The sequence below is a fragment of the Trichosurus vulpecula genome, chromosome 4, assembly GCF_011100635.1.
Source record: "Trichosurus vulpecula isolate mTriVul1 chromosome 4, mTriVul1.pri, whole genome shotgun sequence".
Taxonomy (NCBI): domain Eukaryota; kingdom Metazoa; phylum Chordata; class Mammalia; order Diprotodontia; family Phalangeridae; genus Trichosurus; species Trichosurus vulpecula.
In genome coordinates, this window is record NC_050576.1 from 199525127 (window position 1) to 199551003 (window position 25877).

General features: G+C 41.2%; 1 protein-coding gene across 1 annotated transcript; it reads right to left on the reverse strand.

Moving 5' to 3' along the window:
* Positions 1 to 77: 77 nt before the first annotated feature.
* On the reverse strand, positions 78 to 25877 carry NUP85 (nucleoporin 85). Its single transcript, XM_036756590.1, has 19 exons — positions 25690 to 25877; positions 17752 to 17845; positions 15620 to 15782; positions 13911 to 13981; positions 11595 to 11638; positions 9666 to 9735; positions 8481 to 8602; positions 6473 to 6607; positions 5722 to 5844; positions 5200 to 5331; positions 3672 to 3778; positions 3301 to 3384; positions 3066 to 3131; positions 2716 to 2867; positions 1523 to 1640; positions 1290 to 1390; positions 842 to 993; positions 331 to 432; positions 78 to 252 (listed from the first exon to the last, which is right to left on the reverse strand). The coding sequence occupies exons 1-19, from the start codon at positions 25720 to 25722 to the stop codon at positions 151 to 153; spliced, it is 1971 nt and encodes a 656-aa protein (XP_036612485.1). The 5' UTR covers positions 25723 to 25877; the 3' UTR covers positions 78 to 150.

The window sequence follows — 25877 nt, forward strand, 5'->3', positions numbered from 1 at the left end:
GTGAAAATCAAATTGCATCTTCTCACTTTCCTAGCTCACACCATCTTTCCTGATTGAATACAGAAAGGTCCTTTTATTTGTAAAAGAAAGCATTTATTTTTAGAAAAACATACACTGCCCTACAAAGTCCTGGCAGCTTCTCTGGCCCTTTCACGAGCCTTCCAAGGTTCCCTCTTTCACAATCGCCCGTGCAAGGTTTCGTGCAAGAGCAAGCCTCAGCATTTCCACTTTGGTTGTCTCGATATCATCCTCCTAGAAGCACAGTGTGTTAGGCATAGCCCCTGCCTCACCCAATGTGCAAGCCTCCCACTTTGACTGGGACCCAAGTACCTGGGGTCTCTGGCCCTCAAGATCTCTGGGCTCTGGTCTTCCTATCGTCAGGTCCTCTAGGCACTGCATCAACTCATAGGTTTGCTCAGCAGAAAAGATGACCTAAGGAAGGATTGGGAGTTGGGGGAAGGAGGTGGATTACATTACTTGACCAAGGACTACGCATAAAGCTCTAGCATAGGCCAAGGCTATAATTCTCAAAAGTAAATAGGTACGATCAGCAGAACATGGGAGCTCACAGCTCCTAAATTCACACTCCCCCAGACCCCCACGCTTGGAGCTCTGTTAATAATTCAAAGGCAGGGTTTCGGCTCCAGAGATGCCCTCACTAGTCAAACCAGTTTAAAAAATAGTAAACAACCTAGTCTGTAACTAGTTGGTTAAGTCCTGGAAGAAGGTAGAGATTTTTTAAAAAGAGTATAACCTGACAAATTACAATTATTGGATTGTGTGGTATCAATTCCTAAGTGCCAAAATCCACAGAGAGGGAAAGACTATTGTGGGCTGACACCTGTTTCTGTTCTAGTAGAGGAAGGGCATCAGTCAGTAGTGTCATCCAGAAGGATCGAGGAGCAATTTGGGATGTCATCAGTGACAGCAACAGTGAAGCAGCATCAGCAAAGCGCTTTTCCCCATACAGCCGGTGAAACTCACGGTACTTTCCTATTGATTCAAGAGAGAGAAACTCAGATTGATGACAAATAACAATGGGGCCTTGGATTCAGGAAAACCACGGGTTCTACTAATATAAAAGAACATCCTCAGCCTTGCCTACTCCCTGTCCTGCCCCTACCCCCACCCCAAATGGCCACTATGTGAAGCAGTGAGGTAGCGCCAAGATCCTAACATGTTTTACTGCAGTAGAGGATGGCCCTGGTCTCCCAGGCCCAGGCAGACTGACGGAGACATGATCTGTACCCTCTTCTGGGCATGATGAGCAACCCCTGAGAGGCAGATACCTAGGAAAGTCAGACGATCACTAAGCATCATAGCCGGGCCCAGGTTGTCGATGAGATCCAAGTCTGAGAAACTGCCCCGTTCACAGTAATCTTTTAAGAACCTACAGAGAAATACCCTGGGTGAAGTCAAGGGCAGCAGGTACTTTCCCATTCTATTAAGACCGAAGAAAAGTTGGTAAAACCTCCCTCCAGCCGACTGTAAGAATGAGGATGAAAACCCTGCCCAAACCCACCTATCTGAGACAAGGGTGGCAAAAGCTGCATCTTTGGCTCGGATACTCCAGGACAAGGCAGAGCCCAGGCGGTTATTGCAGACAGCTTTCATGGCAAGGATCTTACAGATGCTTCGAACTTTCCAAAAGGAAGAAGATAAAAGCAGATTCTAGACCGGCCTCTCCACATCTACCAGGGCACTTCCTATCCCACTTCTTCATGACTTACCCTCCCACTATACTCCACATGTTCACTCCAGCTAAGTATAGAACTTCAAAGACAGGACTGGAAATCTTCAGTGCCACAGTCACCTCACTGCCCTGCCCACAAGTATCCAATATCACAGAATTGTCCTTAGGAGGTGGCTGCCAAATGTTGGATTTCAAGGAGCAACAGCAGGACCCCATAGGCCCCAGAATGTCTCCCTCTCCTGGAATGGTGCCTCAAATCACATCTAACAGATTTCAGTACTTTGGGTCTTGAGCACTATTTAGTCTTGACTCTCCTTTTAACAAAGGAAAAGATAGTAGTACCTTAAGGTTTTATCATTCAACATCTAAGTTTAGATTAAATCCTTTAGAGGGAGAAAAAGGGGGCATGAGAGAGAGAGGAAGGAGGAAATCTTTACAATTTTGTTTGGAGATAGAGCTGGAAAGAACTACACAATCAGTCTATCTCATTTGATGAGGAAATGTTAGGTGACTTGCCCAAGGTCAGAGGGATAGTAAATGGCAAAGGCAGAATTTTAACCCAAAATATAGCACACTGCTTCCTCAAGGGAAGTGAGGCCTACAGCAGTTAAAGAACCAGTCCAGGACCCACAGCTAGGGTTAGAAATGGAATTGGACCCTACATCTTTGTGACTCCAATGCATTCTTATCTGTTAGGTCATGCTACAGAGACTACAGCTGGGGCTACCAGATACAATTCCCATGAAAATAAGGACTGTTTAAACAGAGGTAGAGTGTTTTCTAGTAATCCTATTCCCTGATTCATTCTAGCTCGTAAGCATGTCAGCATTTGTAGTAGATAACTAACTCTTCTGCACTCCCCATATTTTTTCGTTATCTAGCTGGTATAGACTGACAGTGAAGAGACCTCCTCCAGCTACTTAATCCTCACCCTGATTTTGGCATACAGTAGTAGTGACAAGTACAATGGCTCACTGACTTCAACACAGAATACAAGCAGTCAAGAATAGGGCCCGCCTTACCTTGTTCAGTCATCTGCCTCCTCTCACAGATCCGAAGTACTTTGAGTGCCTTCTGCTCTGTGTTTAGGGGAATCCGCTCAATATGTAGCTCCAGGTAAACCCTGCCCAGCTCTGGACAATGGTCAAAGTAATCCACACCTAGCTGCCACAGGCTGAAAACAAAATCCCCAAAGGAAGAAGGGTACAGGGCAACCCAGGGTGGGTCCAACTGCTATTCTGGGCAAACTAGGCACTAGCAACTGAGATAAATGTCCTATGCCCCTGTTGCTAGTAGGTAGCTGGTTGCATGTCCAAGCCACCCCTCCCCCAATTTTACCAGAAAACTCCCAAGCCTTCCCAGGTATTCCTACCTATGATGAGCAAACAGTCCTGATGCATATTCAAGCAGAAGGAATTCTCGCATATTGGAACCAAAACTGAAATAAAACTTACCATGAGATTATTAGCAACCAACGCCTTTCTCCTGTTTAGGTTCTAACTCTCAGTCAGACTCTGCACTTCTATCTTGCTTATTCAATTCACCCCTTCTCTAGGGAGCATCATACAAGTTGCCCACTCCCTGCCACCACCATCTGCCATACTTACTAGAGGTTGTGAGAATGGAGAAGCTTGCAGTGATCAAGTAAGTCTGTCAAGTGAGCAACAAACCACCAGTTGCTCAGGGCAATGCTGTAGAGGCAGATGTCAATGCAAAAAGGAAGATGGGTTTAGAAGAGATCTGAAAACAATATCAACATGGGCAGCTTTTTCTTATGAGGTGTTTCCTACTCTCTTGGATGTAATATGAACAGCTAGGGACCTACAGTAGCTCTATTTATATCTGCCCGTCAGGAAGACTGCCCCCTTTTCAAGGAAAAGTGATCATCACCTGCAGCTAGATAGGGGCATGACTTACTTGAGAGGGAGAGACATTGGCAAGAGGTGAGGTACACAGAGAAGACCAGAGAGGTTCCTACCTGCACTCCTTGATGACTTGATGAATGTCAAATTCAAAGGCTGCCATCAAAATGTTGTCCAGGGGTTCTGGACTACTATCCCCTCCAAGAAAGAGATCTAGGCTGGACTGTGGCAAGATAAGAACTCAATTACAAGAGTGGATAAAGGTTCTTGGGGAAAGGCAAAATGAAGGTACAAAGTTGGGAACCCCAGGGAAAGGTGATGGGATCTACCCAAAGAGGACCTCATTAGATCACCTTGGAATCTATTCCTTTTTTTGAAAAGAACTGCCGGGAAACTGGAAGGAAGTTTATCAGAAATTAGGATTAGGCCAACATTTATGGTATGACCTAAATCTAAAAGGTCACTCATAAAAAAATTACAAGAGAACAAGATCAGGTACCTTTTTCAACTATGGATAGGGAATGATTCTTAATAAAACAAAGAATAGAGAAAATTCTATAAGGACAAAATGGTAAATTTTCATTATATAAAATTTAAAAGCTTTATTCTAATAAAATCAACAAAGAGGGAACACCACCAACAAAAGTCTGATACCCAAGATATGCTGGGAACTGACAACAACAAGAGCCATCCCTCAATATACAAGTGATCAAAGGATATTAACATACTTCAAAATAAGTTTTGCAAACTAAACACCACCAAAAAAAATACTCTAAATCACTAACAGTAAGAGAAACATAAAATAACTCTTGAGGTTTCACCTCACTCCCCACAAGTTGGTAGAAATGAAAACTGATAAGAACAATTAATGTTGAAGGGGCTGTGGGAAGACAGGCATGACAGTGCACTGTTTTGTTTTGGGTTTTTTGAGGCAATGGGGATGAAGTGATTTGCCCAGGACCACACAGCTAGCAAGTGTCTGGGGCTGGATTTGAATGCAGGTCCTCCTAACTCCAAGCCGGTGCTCTATCCACTGTGCCATCCAACTACCCCAATAATGTACTGTTGATAGAGCTGTGAGGTGATGTAACCTTCTGGAATTCAAGTGGGAATTACACAGGAGAACTGACTAAATAGTCCATACCTAGTAATCTCTTCCCTGGGCATATACCCCAGTGAAGGTCCAACGGATGCCAAAATATCCCTAAGAGTACTCTCTACGATAGGAAAGAACTGGAAACAAAGTCAGTGCCCAATGATTAGGGGAGAATTGAAAAAAAAAAAACCCACCATTTTACGAAATGATTAATGTGAAATATTCAGAGAAATAAAAAGATTTGTGTGAACTGATGAATGAAATGAATGAAAAAAGTAGACATTAAATGAAGTTGAATTGTTGAGTAACAGAAAAACTAACAAATGTCCTGCAGTAGGTATAGTGAAACACACCCCCTCTTTCACAGTGGAGACTGGGCATCTATTGGAATAGAATATTACAGAGAAACGTTAACACAAGGTTTCTGTATCAGATGCTTTTTTTGTTCTTTGTTACAAGGCAAGATCTGATAAGGGAAGAGGGGAAGTGATTTTTTTTTTCCAGAACACAGGCGCCTCCCACCACCGAGGTGGTGACCTCAGACTTACCTGGGCATAGAAGTGTAGTTCAATGGGTTTCACTGTGGGGTGCGAGTAGAGGAGCCGAGACACCAGAAAATGATACCAGTTACTGAGAAGTCCCCTATGCTCCAGTAAAGCACTGTCATCTCCTAGCATGATCTAAGGGAAGAGGCTTCGGTCAGCTCAGGGAGGGCGGAGTGCAGCACAGTCCATTCCCCTTAGCACAAGTTCTCACCCCCAGGACAAAGGCATATGCATATCTCCCTTGGGATAGCTCCTCCTCGGACAGGACAGGGCTCGACTTTTATTGCTGGGCCTAACCAGGCAGAGCAGAGGTTCTTAACCAGAGGACTGTGAAGTTGTTTTTAAAGATATTTAGATGTTTTCCAGTATAACTGTTTTCCTCTGTTGTCCCATATATTTATTTTATACTTTTAGGAACATTATTTTCAGGATGTGTCCATAGATTTCCCCAGACCCCTAAAGGAGGGGAAGAACCCCTGGTCCACAAGTCCACTGACAGTCTCCCCAGCCTCAATGCTCACACACCTTACAGAGGGACTCCAAGTGGGGGTTAGAAGCAAAGGTGCCATCCTGAAGGTGTCGCTCGCATTCCTCATGCCAGTGCTGCCATTTCAGCTCCAGTTCTGTCAACGTCTGCGTGTTGCCAGGCTACAGAGGGAGAGGGTTCACTATGAAACGTCCCCTTCCTCCCCCCTTTGGACCAGCAATAACACTATTAGGCATCTATCCAAAATAGGTTAAAAAAAGATAAAGATCTTTTATGTACAAAAATATTTATAGCAGCACTTTTTGTAGTAGTAAAGAACTGTAAACAAAATAGATGGCCACAGACTGGGAAAAACTGGTGCATGTACATGAGGGAATATCATTGTTGAAAGAAATGACAAATATGAAGAAGTCAGAAAAATTTGTGTTTCTACGAACTGTAAGCAAAACCAGGTGAACCATTTATACAATGACCGCAATGTAAAGGAAAACAACCCTGAAAAGTTTCAGGATTCTGATCACAACATAGACCAGTCAGGACTTCATAGGTCTCCTTCCACTTCTAGGCAGATTATGGGTAAAGTTACCAGATACACAGCCAATGTAGTGATTTGTTTTACTAGTGAGGGAGGGTTCTACTGTACAGGAGGGGGAAGGAGCATCACTGGGAAATGAAAACAACGTGAAAAAGCATTAATACAACTTTTTAAAAAGTAATTTTCCCACAGCCCCATTTGGTTGGTTCCTTGATATGGACATGTTGCACAGTAATGAGGCTATTCCTACATACGCTGAGAATAGGCATTGTCCTCATCAGGTCCCCCAAGACTCTGCACATGCTGGCTGAAGCAGGGTTAGCATCAGCTTCTTTGGACAGCATCTGCCGTGCCTCATCCAGGCGGCCCTGCAGCACGAAGAGAGTTGCCTGCAAAAGACCCCAAACCCATCTATCTACAGGGAAGCCAGGGGGCCAGAGTTCCCACTGCTAGTTCCGAGTTGAGGACACTATCTCTCTAAACAAAGTTTTTAGCTCCAGGAATCCAAAGCATCTACTTCTATAGTCTAACAGAGACTTTTCCCTTACCTCACAGGAATCGCTTTACACCAACAAAGGATCAGGAACCACCCCTAGGTCCTGTGGGCAGATACTAACCCCTTTGCCAAATTCCAGTTTTTAAAACAGAATCAATTCTTAATTATCTTCCAGTAACCAAAAGAAAGCAGACCAATGCTCACCTATTGTCCCAAATGGGTTTCATCCCTGGCAAGATTTTTCTGAACTAAGAGAGGTTCAGGAATAAGCATAGGCTCATAGGATTCTTTTAGAGATCATGTCTTATTCAATTTCTCTCCACTTATAGGTAAGGAAACCAAGGCCCAAAGGGCTTTTAAGTGGTTTGCTCAATGTCATAAAGCTATTAATAGAACTGGGATTTAGACCCAGATCCTCTAATTCCAGATCCAGTATCACACCTTAGCAAAGGTCTTCACAACTCCCCTGGCGACCACTAGAAAAGGCCTGCATTATCCACTGTGGTTAGAGAACTTCCCTGCTACCACCTAATTAGGCCTTGGGCAGCAGGACTTAATAAGATTTGGAACTGGCCTTAGAGGTAGGGAACTTCTTTGCAACAACATTCTAAATTTAACTACAAATTCCTTTCAGTTGATCTTCACTGACTATACATCAAAAATGTGCTCTCTCCAAAGACAGCATGGGATAGTGGACAGAATACTGGATTTATGTTCCCATTATGCCTCTAATATTTCCTAGTTACATCATCATGGGAAATCCTCATCTGTAAAACGAATGAAGAAATATTGGTATTCAAAGATATTAAATACTATGTGCCAACTCCCTGCCCTTAAGGAACTCACACTCTTAACTGGGGAACACAAAACATAAAAAAGTTCCCAAGAGTGAAGCAGCTAACAAATGACAAGGCTCAGGGGGTCCTGAGGTCAGATGACAGGATCAGGGGGTCTGAAGGGCACAGAGACAAGACATATTAAAGACTGCAGGATATCAGAAAAGAAATGGTAAAACAGATAGAAGGTCTGGTGAGTTTTTCATCTCAACTATAAGAACAGTTGGTGACTCTCATCTGATCTGAGTGATATGAGCCATCAAGTAACCTGGAGGGGTAGCTGGGAGCCAGGGACAGAGAGAAAAGATGGCAAGGGGGAAGGATCTTCCCTACTGCAGCCAGTCAGATAAGTTCTGACTGGCTTGAAGTCAAGGGAGGGGACAAAGGGAAGACAAGGGGAAAAGATGCCTCCAGTGGTGGTGGTCTTCCTGCTGCCTAGTGACCCTGATAGGTCTTAAGAAGGGGTGGGCTATGAAGGGAAGAAAAGGGCTGAGGCACTCCCTATGGTGGCTGGTTTTCCCACTGGCTGGATGCATTTTGGGCAGCTCTAGTTCAGTGAAATGGTTTGAAGGGAGGGTAAGGGAGAAGGGTGTCTGTCATCTATGGTGGGTTTTTCTGTACTACTCTGTCTTTCTCAACCCACAATATCTAGGCAGGCAATGAGAGGGGGAAAAGAAAAATGATAACATTCAAACTACCTCTCAGAGATGTTGTGAGGAAATCCTTTTATAGCCTTAAAGCGCTTTCTAAATGTGAGTTACTGTTATTTTCCCTGGGACAGGACAGAAAGGATGAAAAATATTTCTACAGTAATGACTTCAACTGGTCATCTTAACTACCCACAGGAAATGGCATTTGGCTTGCAAACCCACCCGAGAGCACCTGGTACCAACATTTTGAAGAGGGGCCCCACTTGTATTCGGTTCTCACCAAATCCCAGAAGTTCTCGTGTTTGTTTGGATTTTCACTACCAAGAACATCTGCAGACAAACTGTCCATCTCGCACACGTGCAGTCGAACCCAGTCAAGGAGGTGAAGGAGTAGAGGGCCAGCTGGGAGCAAAGACTAGAGTCACATATTAATCCTCAAGTTTCCTGTCGTAACTTTCATTTTCACACATTAGGGATGCATAAGCTAAGGAACAGAGGCTGGTTATGAGGAATTATCAATTAATATTAATGGCATATCCTTGGTTATAATAAGTAGCTCCCTGAAAATGTACTGTGCCAGAGGCAGAACTGAAACTGGCACCTATACATCCATAGCCCCTACTTCCTGACTCTTGCTATCAAATTAATGGCCATGGCCAGTATTATATATAGATGTGGGCCACTATAACTAATGCCCCAGCCACAAAATGAAATATCAATTAGCCCTTTGCAGCTTCATAGTTATCCTCACCCTAAGCAACACAATTTTGCACCCTTAACAATTTATCACGACAAGCAACGATGATTCCAAGGATCGAATTCCCAGAGTTAATCTCCCTTCTTTCCACTTAATTGTAAGAAAATCTTCAAAATTCTCTGGATTTCAACCTGAATTCAATTCAACATACATTATTAAGTGCTTTGTGTGTGCAGAGCATGATACTAGGAATGAGGGATGCAAGATGAAAATTCACAACAGTCCCCTACCTACCAGCCTATACTCGAACAAGAGGGACAAGACACAGACACAAATACATGTGAAGGCAATAGAAAACATTCTATGAAAAATATGAGACAGAAGGATATGCTTTCAAATGAGTAAAGAGAGAATCTACCCGATGATTTAATCTCCTGGAATGTCTTAATGGTGCCATTACTACTCTTCTCATTCAACGCTATGCAGAATATCACACACCTTTGGATATTTAAGTGCTTCTGATGGTGAGGCTGATGAAATTCACCCACAAGATCAACAATGTACGTTATGTGAAAGACACTGTACAAGGCACTAGGGACAAAGTGAAAGTCCCTGCCTTTAAGCATCCTTGAAAAGGATGAAAGATGAGAACAGTAATTTAGGCAAGAAATCCTACAAAACAGATAGAAACAACAAGAAAGTAAAGGCGGGGAAGAGCAATGACCTTTAAATACTTTGAAGACCATGTAAACATCAAATTGTTCTCACCTGGGGCTACTTCAATAAAGAGGATTTCACAAAGGTTCCAAATCAGTTCCATTGCAGAAAGAATAGAAACCTAAGGGAAAGATCAAGAACAGACTTGAATCGAGAAGAACCACTCTGTGGTGATAACGGAGCAGAGCAGGGATCGAGCTACAAAGCGGGCAGAAAACCAACTGGTGTCACAGCTTTTGCATGAGAAAATAAATGTTCTGCTGAAGTCTGGCACAGCATGCAGGACAGAAAATAACAAGGTCACTATTAAGATAAAATAAGCTGCAAATTAATCTTCTTGTTCCAGAGAGGGTAAGCTCTCTAATCACTGGAGAAAGGGGAAAGCAGAACACTTGTATTTCAGTTCCCAGCTTCAGACTCAGACATTTTATTAAAATAACATCTAAAAATAGGTGAAAATGCTAACACCATACTAACTATATGGCTGCGATCTAAGAACCCAGCTCTCAATCCCGGGTAGCAGCTACATCCATCTGGCAAATTTAGGATGAATGTTTCCACTGGATGATTAAGAATCAATCAAAAATATTTCTTGAGTCTTATTATGTGCAAAACCTTTTTCTGAGACAGGGAAGCAAGTATAAGACAATCTCTGCTCTCAAGGATCTTACAATAGAGTTAGGAAGAATGGCCAGCCAACAACTATGACCATTAGAGATGGCAGAGCTTTGTCCCAAGTGATTACAGACAGCATTGATTTCTGTTTGAAAATGCTCTCCTAATCTGCTCATGGTATCACACTTTATATGTAAGTCATGTACCCATTCTGACCTTATCTTGATATACGGGTTGAGATGTTGATCTATACTTAGTTTCTGTCATACTGTTTTCCTGTTTTTCCAACAGTTTTTGTCAAATAATGAGTTTCTGCCCCAAAAGCTTGGATCTTTGGATTTATCAAACACTAGATTACTATGGTCATTCACTTTAATGTACTGTGTACCTAATCTGTTCCACTGATTCATCACTCTATTTCTTAGCCAGTACCAGACTGTTTTAATAATTACTGCTATATAATACAGTTTGAGATCTAATGCAGTTAGAACACCTTCCTTTACATTTTTTTTGATAACTGATATCCTTGACTTATCAGTTTGGCTAATATGGCAAAAAAGGAAAATGATAAATGTTGGAGGGGATGTGGGAAAACTGGGGCACTGATGCACTGCTGCTGGGGTTGTGAACTGACCCAGTCATTCTGGAGAGCAATATGGAACTTTGCCCAAAGGACTAAAAAACTGCATACCCAGCAGTGCTACTGCTAGGTCTGCATCCCAAAGAGATTTTTACAAAAGTGGGCGGGGGGGAGACTACTTGTACAAAAATATTTATAGCAGCTCTTTCTGTGGTGGCTAAGAATTGGAAATTGAGGGGATGCCCATCAATTGGAGAATAGCTTAACAAGTTGTGGTATATGATTATAATGGAATATTACTGTGCTATAAGAAATGACAAGCAGGATGATTTCAGAAAAACCTGGAAAGACTTACATGAAATGAGCAGAACCAGAACACTGTACACAGTAACAGCAATATTACAAGATGAAGAGCTATGAATGACTTAGGTATTCTCAGCAATACAGTGGTTCAAAACAATCCCAAAGGTCTCATGATGGAACATGCTATCTGCCTCCAGAGAAAGAACTGATATTGTCTGAATACAGACTAAAGCATACTATCTTCCTATCTTCCTTCCCTTCTTGTACAAAATGATTAATATGGAAATGTTTTACATGATTACATATGTATAATCCATATCAGATTGCTTGCCATCTCAGGGAAGAGGAAGGGAAAGGAGGGATAGAATTTGGAGCTCAAAACTTAAAAAAATGTAAAATATTGTTTTAACATGTAATTGTGGAAAAAAATAAAATATTATTTAAAAAAGTTATTGATATAGACATAATAGATGCAACTGTACCTGACTACTATACTGATGACCACAGACTGGATCTTGAGCAGCAACTGACAAAAACAAACAAAAATATTTTCAATGAGCACAATTTTACTATTTTCCCTTGAAACTTGTTATAGGATTTCTCTCTGACCTTGCTATTAGCAGAATCTATAATTTTTTCTTTTGATTATTTTATTGGTTTTTACATCATTATCTCAGAAGAATAAAAATTTCAGGTGACTCAAAAGTCTATTTCCTAAAGAGATCAAAGAAAAAGGAAAAGGACCCATGTGTAGAAAAAAATTTATTGCAGCTTTTTTTGTAATGGTAAAGAACTGGAAACTGAGGGCATGTCCATTAAATTGGGGAATGGCTGGACAAAGTATGGTATATCAATATGACAGAATACTGTTGTATTATAAAAAATGATGAAGGGCATGGTTTCAGAGAAACCTGAATTGTTGTGTATGAACTGTTGGAGACTTAGGTGAGCAGAACCAGAAGCCTAATTTATACAATAATAACAATTTTGTAAAGAAAAGCAACTTTGAAAAACTTAAGATCAGCACAATGACTAACCATCAACTCTAGAGGACTCATGATAAAACATGCTATTCAAAACTTCTGACAGAGTTGACGGATTCAGGATGCAGATTGGGACTTTTAAAAAAAAACTTCACATGGCCAAATTTGCAGCAATCTGTTTTGCCTGATTATATATGTTTGTTACAGGGTTTTGTTTTGGTTTTTTGCTTTCTCAATGAGAGGAAGAAGGAAGATGGGAGGAAGAGAAGACAAGTTTTTGTAAAAATAAAATAAAATGTGATTAAAAAAACATAATGGGGGAGAGAGGGAGTTAAGTAAGTTTTATCATAGCACTAATAATGGCTAGCATGCAAGAACTGACATAAAAGAAGTCACCAAGGACATGTATGCCTGGAAGAGGAGGTAGTAGTCCATGACTGCCAAAGATAAGCGTATAAAATGGAACGGTTGGTTGCTCAGTGGTTACAGTACCAGCCTTAGAGTCAGTAGATCCTGAGTTTAAATCAGGTCTCAGACACGTACTAGCTGTATGACCCAGGGCAAGTCACTCAACCCCAATTGTCCTGACAAGAGAGAGAAAGAGAGAAAGAAAGAGAGGAGAGAAGAGGTGGGGGGGGGGAGGGAGGGAAAGAGGGGGAGAGAGGGAGGGGGGGGGGAGGAGGGGGAGAGAGGGAGGGGGGGGGAGGGGGGGGAGAGAGAGAGAGAGAGAGAGAGAGAGAGAGAGAGAGAGAGAGAGAGAGAGAGAGAGAGGTTCCTGTGAGTAGAGAAGGAGTCAAGCGCAAAGATATTATGGAGGGAGAAATGATAAGATCTGGAAACTGACTATGGATATGTGGAATGAGGGAAAATGAGGAATTGAGGATAAACTGAAGTTGCAAACTTGAAGACTCTAAGAATAGTGGTGCTTCTAACAGAAACAGGAAGTCTGAGTTTGAAGAAAAAGATAATGGGTTGTTTTAGATGTTAAGTTTGAAATGTCCCTGGGACATTCAGTCTGAAATATCCAGTAGGCAATTGGTGATATGGGACTGAAACTCAGGAAAAACACTGAGACTGAATTTCCAGATCTAAGTAATGATAGCTAAACTCATGGGAAGTAAAGAGGTCACTGAGAGAGAGTCTGTAGGGACAGAAAAATGCCTAGGACAGAGACTTGGGGAATACCCCCTTGTAGCATGCACAATATAGATGATGAGCCAATCAAGGAGATTAAGGAGAGCTCAAACAAATAGGAGAAGAACCAAAAGGAAGCAGTGAGCAAAGAGGAGCACACACCCACTAGGAGGAGGTTGTCAGTGGTATCAAATGCAGCAGAGAGGCCAAAGAAGGCGAAGACTGAGGAATGAACCATCAGATTTGGCAATTAAGAGATTGCTGGTAACTAGAAAGAGATGTTTCAGTTGAATAAAGCCAGATACAAAGGGCTGTAGTGAGAGGAAGTGGAGGCAAGGAGTGCCAACAGCTATTTCTATAAGTTTTGCTGAGAAATGAAGGAAAGATAGTTAGAGGGGATGGAAGGATCTAGCGAAGCTTTTTTAAAGATGGGGTGACTTGGGTACATGTGAAGGCAGTAGAGAAGGAACCAGTGGGTAAGGAGAGTTTGAAATTAGAGAAAGAAAGGATGATTATAAGGGGGCAAGTTGGTGGAAAAGGATGGTAATGAAATCAAGGGCACAAATAATAGAAGGGTTGGCCTCATTATCAGAGGCTTGAGGAGAAAAAGAGAGATGCTATAACAAAAGTAATTTCATATTGGTCTAAAAATATTTCAAATTCCATCACAAAATAACTTACTTGCTACTTGATGCATTTCTTCCATGCAGGCCCTTATAACTGACCGATAGTTTTTACTCACTCGAACCAATCTGTAAAGAATAAAAAGGCCTTTTTAAAAAAAGCATTCAGTTGGAAATTGAGGAGATGCCCATCAATTGGGGCATAGCTGAAAAAGATGTGGTGTATGATTGTAATGGAATACAACTGTGCTATAAGAAATGATGAGCAGGATGCTCTCAGAAAAACCTCAGAAGACTTAAAAAAAGATGCTATCCCCCTCTAGAGAAAGAACTGATGGAGTCTAATGAGATCAAAGCATACTATTTTTTACTTTCTTTATTTTTTTCGTGGTTTTTTTTTGGTCTGTATTTTCTTTCATAAAATGACTAATATGGAAATGTTTTGCAGGACTGCACATGTATAACCTATATCAAATTGCTTACTGTCTCATGGAGGGATCAGGAAAGGGAGAGGGAAAGAATCTGGAACTCAAAATTTTAAAAAACAAATGTAAAAACTGTTTTCACATACAATTGGGAAAATTTTTTAAAAAATAACATTCAGCAAAGATTCGTGTAAAGTGTATATGAAGAAAGCAGAGGCCAAAGAATAAATGAAGGTATAACAACGTAAATGAAAAAATAAATTAAAAAGTTAGGTCAAATAAAATCAACAATGTTGTTACCAAATTTCTGTTACTAAATAGTAAACTACAAAATGTAAAGTGACACATATTATCAGTTTCAATTATAAATATAGGGAATTTTGCTTAACTGTTTTTAAAAAATATATTCTGTGAGAGACTTGTTTGGGTGTTGGTTAGGAAGTGTCTGCCAGGTCAAAACAAACATTTTTTAAATGACATGGATGTTTAAAAAAAAACCACAGCAAAATCCAATTCCTTGTTATTTCCCTCTTCCTTCACCCCACGCCTCCTCTCAACCCCCAAAAAAGAATCAGGGAAATTTGATTCAAAGTCCACAGGATGAGTTGTACAAGTGATACAAGAGCAGCACACGTAATAGGATAATAATTTTAAGTTATTTCCCAGTTGTGGTGATGGATTCCATTGATCCATCTTGTTGAGACCCCTGAGACCAATGCTGACTATTTATAAGAAGGCTGGACAGGGTATATCTCTAGCCATTTTTCTATGTAAAAGTACCTAAAAGGCCTAACAGCGAATCACCCTCATTACTGGCACCATGTGGTAACTAACCTCAACACAATATAAGGCCAATGGCTGCGTCCGTCCTAGTTTTCCGTTCCCTTGTTAAGAGACAGTTATAGCCAAAAAACACACTTTAAAGAACTGATCTCTTTTGTGACTAAATTTCCATTCTCCCAACACAGCCCCAACTAAGTAATTAACCCTTAGAAAAAGATGGTCTGAGGTAATGCACAAGTAATTGGGGACATCCTACTAAGATAGTCTTTTTTTTTTAGATAATGTACATTTCTCAAAGTCCAAGAAAACTTGAGCTTGTGAGATCTTACTATCCATTACAACAAGTTCAACTTGCCAAATCAGTTGGGAGTTATTTCTTTTGGCTTTTCAGAGAGTTAACATGGCATAATGGAAAGAGAACTCGAGTTAGAGTCCCAACTCTGACTCTGTGTAACCCCAGGGAAGTCACTTAACCTGAGTCTAGGGTTTTTCATCTGCAAAATGGGTATTATATAGGCACTAGCTACTTCAGAGTTAGATAATATGAGGTGCTACTTACTGAGCTTTCCTGGACTTTCCTGCCGATTCTTCCTCAATCCTCTGGAGCCCCACAAAGATGCTGTGGGACTCATTGAAGAGCTTCCGTAGGATCCGAGAGTAAACATCTATATCTTTCTGGACTATATAGATGAAAGGGCAGCCCAGCACCTTCTCTTCTTTTTCTGAAATGGAACAAAATAAAGATACTCTCTCCTAAAACCTACATAATTAAATTTAATATCTAACTATAGGGCTAGACATTGAACCCGTGATTTCAATTGTATAGGGAACATCTGTAGAAAGACATTCCCTTAGTCTCGACAAGAAGGACCTTGACAAAAGAAGGGCCACCTCATTATCAGAGACTGGGGGAAAGGAGGAGAAATGTTTTAACAAAAGCCAACGCATGCCTACACCTCTATAACTTAGAGTCTAACAGAGCTATCTGGGACACTGAAGTTCAATGGTTTGCCCAGGGTCACACAGCCAATATGCATCAGAGGAAGAACCTGAACCCACCCTGCTCTTCCTGGCTGGCTTCAAGGCCAGTTTTCTATCCACTATACCGCCCTGCCTCTATTTAACTATTACAGTTTTATTAATTTGCTGCTGGTCCCACGAAAGAAACCCAAAACAGTAGATAGAAGAGTACAGCCACTTATCAACGATCTACATATAAATCATTCATGGTAAACCTGTAATCTACCACGACTGCACAGCACACCCTCTCAACTTTCAATGTGCTATCTCTCTCAATCCTCAATAAGCTAGTATGTGATTAAAGGCTTTACATCTAGTATTAGTTTGTACAAAACAGTTAACAAAAGTAAATCTGTTGCCAAAGTAATAATGTGCTCTAAATAGATAATTTTTGTAATACTTGTAACAGCACATACACACACCCTCCATAGAGATGACAGAAAAGTTGACTACTTAGTGTCTTATCAGCAAATGCAACCAATGTTTCATGATGATCTTGAAAATAGAAACCACATGTCTACATAATTTTCTTACACAGGAACAATTTCTACAACAGGTTGTATTGGTGTTCGGTGGTTTGCATGAACTAGAATTTCAATAAGTATAACAGAAAACAAAAATAACCATGGAGCACAGACTCTTGTGTTCCCACCTAGTACCTAACACACTAGAAGTGCTGACAAGTTTTTCTGTTAAACATATAAAAGTGCCATCTGGACATATTTTCTATAAGGTTCTCCTAAGTGGATCCCCACTAATGTGGTGGCTGAAGACCTGCTTTGCAAGAGAGTTCCTGCTAGGGATATAACAAAAGGAATAAATATTTTAAACTAGGAAATTAAGAAAAAAAGCTGCCAAGAAAGAGTCAAACTGAAAAACAGATAATTTACCCTAAATCTCACAAATAAGTCTTTCATTAGACCTAATATGCTTCTTGCAATAAAGGAAGAAACTATGTATTTTAATAAAGTTCCCTCAAAAATAAGAAAATCTCTAAAAAGCAGCAAGATTTCCCAGCTGAAGGGGCAGCAAGCAGTGCAGTAACATTCACAAGAGCTTTTTTTAAAGTTCATCATGCTACTGCTGAAAAAAATCTTCACTGAATACACTGGACCCATCTTCAACAGCTGATGGTGTTCATAAGAACAAAAATAAAAGGATGCATTCTTCCTAATAAAGACATCTCTGGCCATGCTGCCAGCAATTAGCCCTTGATATCTCATAAAAGTAAAACATTATTCAATCTATTTAACCCTGTAAATAGAAAAGAAGAGCTAGCCAAAGCATCTTGAAAGTGTCATTCTATCAAGAGCAGCTGTTAAGGAGAGTGAAACACAGTTTCACTCTTACTTCACTTAGTGGGTAGAGAAAAAAGAAAAAATAAAAGCTCCTGTTGAATTAATTAAAGAGTAGGCAGGAAACATGCTCATCCTCAGACCAGGAAGATCTATCACACTGACAGTTATTCTAAACTAGATGTTATTCAGGCTTCATGAGATTCTCAATCATGACCAAGTCTACAGAACTATATATAAGCTTCCAAAATTTAAAACAGCCAGAAGTGAGTGCAAATTCCTCATGCCCCAGCTGGTCAAGATCCCTAACAATACAGACACACCAATACAGGCTGCCCAGGGGAATCTGCACAAAAAGAAAGTAAGAATTAATTACCTTTTTTTTTGAACAAAGTTTCACACACCAGCATCTCCCCAGGTCCCCAGTCAAAACACATTTGCCTCTTCTTGGAATTTATCCCTGGAATCAACTAGAAAGAAGGAAAACATGATAACTGTCAAACTCTCCTTGATGAAAAAAACCTGAAGTCTCAAAGTTTCAAATGATTTGTTTACACAATCCTAAAATCAGTAATAAGCAATCAAAAATACTTCTTAAGTGCCTGTATAAATGTGGTACTCTACCAAGGTGGCTGGTTAGGGAGTCATATAAGCCAAGTCACTGAACCAATCCCCTTGTAATAAACACAAATAAACACAACTTCAGTTGTTTTGTTCCACAGTGACAGACTGTGCCCCTAAACAGAGCACCCCGTCACACAAATGCAAATAGTTAAGAGGAGTGTTACAACTAAAACCCATACTGCCCATAAGTAAACAACTCAGAATACAAACTGATAGTCAGTAGCATCATCTTTGGATATGGACAACTGATATTGTTGGATTTTATACTAAATGAGGCAAATACAATCAACTTTTGACAATTTAAGAATCACACATTTCATTAAAGGCTGTTGCCATGCTATAGTGCAGGGGTCAGCAAACTCTGGACTGTCGCCTGTTTTTGTACAGCCCATGAGCTAAGAATGGTTTTTGGATTTTAAAATACACTTTATTTAATGTATTTTGCCTTTGCTGACTAGTTCTGTGACCATGGATTACCTGGTCATTCAACTTCTCTGAGCCTTGGTTTTCTTATCTGCAAAGTGGGTATCATCCTACCTGTACAATATATACCTCACAGGGTTATCATGAGGATCCATTGAGAATGTATTCAAAGGACTTCGTAAATCTTAAAACACCATATAAATGTCAGCTATTATCACATCAGACTAGTTTGTTACCTTGTACCTAAAATAAAACTTGGATGAATCTGTAATCTCACTGGCATTGCTGCGGTACACCACACCTTCTCATCCTGTGTGATTCTTATCCATATCCTCCCACAAATCCTCTGCAGGCCTTCCAATCCCTCTAGATACCTGATATTTCCATAAATGTCTGTGGGCATTAGTGATCCTTGCTCCCCCTCCCCTTCTGGTCATATATCTCTCTAATGACCTCCTTTATGCTACTTCTCTTTATTTGTAACATGTCATAGCCTGGCATGCATCATTCCACTGCCCTCTGGATAACTAAAAAGTTCAATTCTTTGGAAACTATGCTCCTCCCATTATCTGTGATACTCATGTCAACAAAAAAAGCTGGCAAAGGATATGAAATCTTCAAAAGATTTGTAAACCACAAATGACCACATCAAAACACACTCTGAATCACCAATAGCAAAAAATACAAATTAAAACAATGCTGAGGTTTTACTTCACCCAGAAAATTGGCAAAGATGACACAAGATGTGAACAGTCAACGTTGAATGTCTATGGGCAGAGAGGAATATTAATACACTATTGGTGTCATTATAAGTTCAGCACTTGGGATTTCACTATGGACTTATGTTGGAAAAGTGACTGTGGGAGCAAAGACTTCCCAACAAAATGAGTACCCATTGACTGGGGAATGGCTAAAAAACTATGCTATATGAATGCAGTTAATTACTATGCAGTAAGAAATGGGGTCAGAGAAAAGTGAGAAGAATTGTAAGAAATGACCAAAGTCAATATGTAGTCCACAGGGATTCTAATATATGGGTGAATGGCCCCTATTTCCATTTGAGTTTGACAACACTGGTATACAATGCCATACAAAGTGTATCTGTATTGGATGCTTTGCCTAACTAGTTTTGTCAATTAATAAGTTTTTGGGATGGTGGCTGGAAAGCAGGGACTTTGCGTGAGCTCCCTGCCAGGTCCCTCCAAAAACCTATTAAAAACGGCTCTGAACAAATTCTAGAACTGCAGAACCCACAAAATAGCAGAGGGAAGCAGGGCTCCAGCCTAGGACAGCCTGGATGGTTGCTGGGTAAGGTCTATCGCGCACGGAGCTGGGAGCAGAAAGGAGCAGAACCCAGCGTGGGTTGCACCTGGACCAACCAGACCAGGAGCCGGGTGGAACAGGCCCTAGCACCCTCAATCAGTGAGCTGTGGCAGTTACCAGACTTCTCAACCCACAAACACCAAAGACAACAGAGAAGGTTAGTGGGAAAGCTGCAGGGGACAGAGTGATTGGAGTTCGCAGTTCGGCCACCGCCCCAGGGACAGCAGAGGTGGTGCAGCTACAGAACTACAGCTGCAGTTGCTTCTGGCCCCAGGCCCACCTGGTGGGAAGAATTAAGTGGCAGATCAGGGCAGGAGTGCAGAGCCTGCTTAAGATCTGAGTCAGGTCCAGGTTGGTGGTTCTTGAGGAAGGTGGAATGCTGGTGTGGCAGAGCTGGCTGTATAGAAATAGCTCTGAAAACCACAACACATTCCCTCAAGCTTGGAACAAAGTACACTTTACTCTACAAGCAGTCATACCCCGACAAAAAATTCAAGTCAAGTAAGTTGGCTGGGAACATGGCCAGGCAGCAAAAACGCACTCAGATTCAGTCTCAGACTTTGGAATCTTTCTTTGGTAGCAAAGAAGACCAAAATGTACAGCCAGAAGAAGTCAGCAAAGTCAAAGAGCCTACATCAAAAGCCTCCAAGAAAAACGTGAACTGGTCTCAGGCCATGGAAGACCTCAAAAAGGATTTGGAAAACCAAGTTAGAGAAGTAGAGGAAAAATTGGGAAGAGAAATGAGAATGATGTGAGAAAACCATGAAAAACAAGTCAATGACTTGCTAAAGGAGACCCCCAAAAATACAGAAGAAAACAAAGCCTTAAAAAATAGACTAATTCAAATGGCAAAAGAGCTCCAAAAAGCCAATGAGGAGAAGAACGCCTTGAAAGGCAGAATTAGCCAAATGGAAAAGGAGGTCCAAAAGACCACTGAAGAAAATACTACCTTAAAAATGAGACTGGAGCAAGTGGAAGCTAGTGACTTTATGAGAAATCAAGATATTATAAAACAGAACCAAAGGAATGAAAAAATGGAAGACAATGTGAAACATCTCCTTGGAAAAACCACTGACCTGGAAAATAGATCCAGGAGAGAGAATTTAAAAATTACTGGACTACCTGAAAGCCATGATCAAAAAAAGAGCCTAGATATCATCTTTCAAGAAATTATCAAGGAGAACTGCCCTGATATTCTAGAGCCAGAGGATAAAATAGAAATTGAAAGAATCCACAGATTGCCTCCTCAAATAGATCCCAAAAAAGAAACTCCTAGGAATATTGTCGCCAAATTCCAGAGCTCCCAGATCAAGGAGAAAATACTACAAGCAGCCAGAAAGAAATAATTTGAGTATTGTGGAAACACAATCAGAATAACACAAGATCTAGCAGCTTCTACATTAAGGGACTGAAGGGCTTGGAATACAATATTCCTGAGGTCAATGGAGCTAGGTTTGAAACCCAGAATCACCTACCCAGCAAAACTGAGTATCATGCTCCAAGGCAAAATATTGACTTTCAATAAAATAGAGAACTTTCAAGCTTTCTTAGTGAAAAGACCAGAGCTGAATAGAAAATGTGACTTTCAAACACAAGAATCAAGAGAAGCATAAAAAGGTAAACAAGAAAGAGAAATCATGAGGGACTTACTAAAGTTGAACTGTTTTGTTTACATTCCTACATGGAAAGACGATGTGTATAATTTATGAGACCTCAGTATTAGGGTAGCTAAAGGGAATATGCATATATATATATATATATATATATATATATATATATATATATATATATATATATATATATGTGTGTGTGTGTGTGTGTGTGTGTGTGTGTGTGTATGTATACATATACATGTGTATATGTATGTGTATGTATGTATATATGTATGTGTATATATACATATATAGACAGAAGGCACAGGGTGAGTTGAATATGAAGGGATGATATCGAAAAAATAAAATCAAATTAAGGGACAAGAGAGGAAAATATGGAGAGAGGGAGAAAGGGAGAGATAGAATGGGGCAAATTATCTTCCATAAAAGTGGCAAGAAAAAGCAGTTCTGTAGGAAGGGAAGAGGCGGCAGGTGAGGGGGAATGAGTGAATCTTGCTCTCATCAGATTAGACCTGAGGAGGGAATAACATACACACTCAATTGGGTATCTTACCCCACAGGAGAGGAGGAAGGAGATAAAAAAGGGGGGACGATAGAAGGGAGGGCAGATGGGGGAGGAGGTAATCAAAAACAAACACTTTCGAAAAGGGACAGGTTAAGGGAGAAAATTGAATAAAGGGGGACAGGATAGGAAGGAGCAAAATATAGTTAGTATTTCACAACATGAGCATCGTGGAAGGGTTTTGCATAATGATACACATGTGGCCTATGTTGAACTGCTTGCCTTCTTAGGGAGGGAAGAGGGGAGAGAATTTGGAACACAAAGTTTTAAAAGCAGATGTTAAAAAAAAAGTTTTTGCATGCAACTAGGAAATAAGATACACAGGCAATGGGGCATAGAAATTTATCTTGCCCTACAAGAAAGGAAGGGAAAAGGGGATGGGAGGGGAGTGGGGTGACAGAAGCAAGGGCTGACTGGGGAATGGGGCAACCAGAATATATGCCATCTTGGAGTGGGAGGGAGGGTAGAAATGGGGAGAAAATTTGTAATTCAAACTCTTGTGAAAATCAATGCTGAAAACCAAATATATTAAATAAATTAAATAAATTTAAAAATAATTTTAAAAAATTAGTAAGTATTTGTTAAGTACCTATCATGATGTGCCAGGCACTGGGGATAAAAAGACAAAAGATGAAACAATTTCTGCCTTCAAGGAGTTAACACACAATCAGAAGAGATAACGTACAGATATAGATGTACACACGTATATATTTATATTCTACAAACGTGTATATTACATATATATTACAATATATATATATGCACACACATATAATACACATAAAATAAATACAAAGCAATTGGGTGGGAGGGTTAAGAAAAAGCTTCATGTAGAAAATGTCACTTGAGAAGAGTTTTGAAAGAAAGGCAGCGGCCAGTGCAAAGGCACAGAAAGGAAGGGGGACAACAAGAAGTCAGCTTGAACTGGACCATAAAGTGTAAAAAGGGGAGTAATGCATAATAATAACGTTGGAAAGGTAGTTTGAGGACCTCTTGTAAGGCCTTTAAAAGCTAGAAAGAGGAGCTTATTTTTGACCTTAGAAGTGATAGGGAACCTCTGGAGTTCACTGAGCAGGACTATAATGTGGTATAATCTGCACTTTTCGGAAAATCCCTTTTGGTAGCTGTGTAAGAAGACCAATTAAGAGGCTATGGCAGTGAAAGGGGATGCAAGCTTGAGTTACATTGGTGGTTATGTGAATAGGAAGAACAGGTCAGATGCAAAGGATGTCATGGACATGCCAACTAACTGTCTCTATGTGTGATAAGAGAGAACAAGCACTTAAAGATAACACCACGATTGCGAATCTGAGTGCCTAGAAGGAAGATGGTGAGTAACAGAAATAGTGAAGCTCCTAAGAACTGAACTTGGGTGAGGGTGAGGGAAAAGAAAATGAGTTCAGTTTTGGACAAGTTGAGTTTAAGATGTCTACAGGCAACCTAGTTTGAAATATCCAACAGAGATAAATGAGCAATGCTGGGGAGAGACCAAGGCAGGATATATAGAATTTAGGAATCATTTGTACAGACATGATAATTAAACTCATGAGAACTGCTGAGGTCAGCAAGCAAGTATACCCACAGTTAAGGGGCTAATGTTGAATATGAACCAGAGCAGGGTGCAATCTAGACAGGGAGGGAAATGACTGGTGCAAAGACAAAAAGCATCAATAAGATACAGTTAAAAAAATAAGTATTAATCTTAAGTAGTATTATTTCAGTCATTTCAAGATTGTCATGCACTCTGCAGACATCAGCTGGTATTTATGTAGGGCATGGCAGTTTTTTTTTAAATGCTGCTTTATTATACTACTACTTATAGAAATAACAACATGCACTCCTTCCTAAGTATATCCTTTTTTCTGCCTAATTAGCTCCGGCAGTGGTTTACAGAATCCATTAACTGGAGGGACCTTCGAGACCATCTAGTTCAACCCACACATCCTCTTTCTTAGAGAAACAGAATGGCAAAGACCTGAGGATGTGAAGTATGGCTAGCTTCAGCAGAAGGGTAAGGCCAACAGCTCAGAAAATATAATGAGGAAAACAGGATGAGGTCCCAGATTGGCTGGCTCACTCTAAAATAAGAAAGTACCTGGGAAAGCTTGCAAGGTGACAATATACTACCAGCCCACCTTAAAGTCACTGATTGCATAATTATCAGATGTTCAGTGCAGCACTAAACAAAAACCTGGTCCTGGTAGCTGGGTTGAATCTGAGTTTAAGGTGGCTTTAACCAAAGCACAAGGGAAAAGTCAGTGGAGACAAGGGTGTCTCCAGTATTTTCCACAGGCACTCTGAAAACATTTCTGATTTTCTCTGTACCAATTATGCCACATTTCTATACTAAGACTAAATAAAACTACTCTGAATGACCAGGCTTAAGAGGAGTCGTCTGGTTTAGCAGGGAGAAGCCCCAGAGCTGGTGGCTGCAATGCAGTTAACAAAAGTGTGGAGGGGACCTGTGGGAAGATGGTACAATTATGTTATAAAAGGCAAGCACTCCAGTTCTAAATGTCTAATTCTAGGACCCTCCCCTCCACCAATGCAATGCAACCACAACTCTGTTTTAATTTTAAGCCTTGGGGAGTTGCCTGAGGGACAAAACAATTAAATGAGTTGCTCAGGATCTCACAATCAAGTGTGTCAGAGGCAGAATTTTAATTCAACAAACATTTATTAATCACCTACTACAAGTATAAATATTGGGAATGCAAGGGCTTTAAAAAAAAAAGCTGTTTACTAAACCCAGACCTCTCACTATGCCACATTACTATACTTTTTGACATTTTTATTTAAAGTTTGAGTTCCAAATTCCATCTCTCCCCTCCCCCCTCCCTGAGGCAGTAGGCAATCATTTATAGGTTCTATATGTACAATTAGGTCAAATATTTCCATATTAGTCATTCGCACTACTATAATTGATATTATGGTATAATTATATATCAAATGCATCGATGTAATTGTTATTAGCGACTACTGCTAATAATAATGATGTTGACTATAGTTATCATTTAAATAGCAGTATTAATAATAGCTAATACACATAGTACTCACTATGGAGAAGAACGGGGAGGGAAAAGGGAGTAAGGATTTATACAGCATCTACTTTGTACCAAGCACTTTTACAAATCTCTCCTACGATCCTCACAACCCTGAGAGGCTGGTGCCGTCATTATCCCCCTTTTACGGCTGAAGAAAGTGAGGCGCACATAAGTGAAGCGACTTGCCAAGGGTTTGCAAAGCGCTTTAAAAATACTATGGCACTAGATCCTCACCCCAGCCCTGCAAAGCAGGCGATGTCACTACCCCCATTTGACTGACATTATCCCCATTTTAGTGACTCGATCAGGGTCACAGAAATGGGAAGTGGCCGAGGCCGTACTCGAACCCGGGTCCTCCTCACTCCTCGGCCAACACTCTGCTCACCGCACTACGCAGCTAAGGGGACAACCTAGAGAACCGCCCAGGACGCCCCGGGAAAAGCCGAGTTCGGTTTCTCCGGTGCGGTGGGCGGAGGGTGGGAGGCCCGCCCAGGGCGCAGGAGGGAGGAACACCCACGTGCGTGGGCGTGGCCGAGGCGCCAGCGGGAGACAAAGGAAGGCAGCCCCGCGACTCTCGCGACATGCCTCCGCCAGGCCGGGCGCGCGCCCGAGCTGGGCCCTGACCCCTTGAGGGGCGGGGCAGCGACCTCCGCCGGAAGGCGGGAAAGCACCCAGGCCACCCGTGGCCGGCCCCCGGCCCTGCCAGCCCCTCGGCAGGACCCTACCGTGAGCGTGGGTTCGCCGTCCAATTCCTCCATGTTGCCGGTTCGGTCAACGCAAGCGCCAGGGGCTCCAGGGCCGCCACCAGCACCCAGACCCCGGATCTCGCGCCTACGAAGGACCTCGCTCCAGAGCTCGGCTGGCCGCGGAAGTGCCTGTCAGGACCCTCGGGTTTTGAGCGCACACGTGCGCA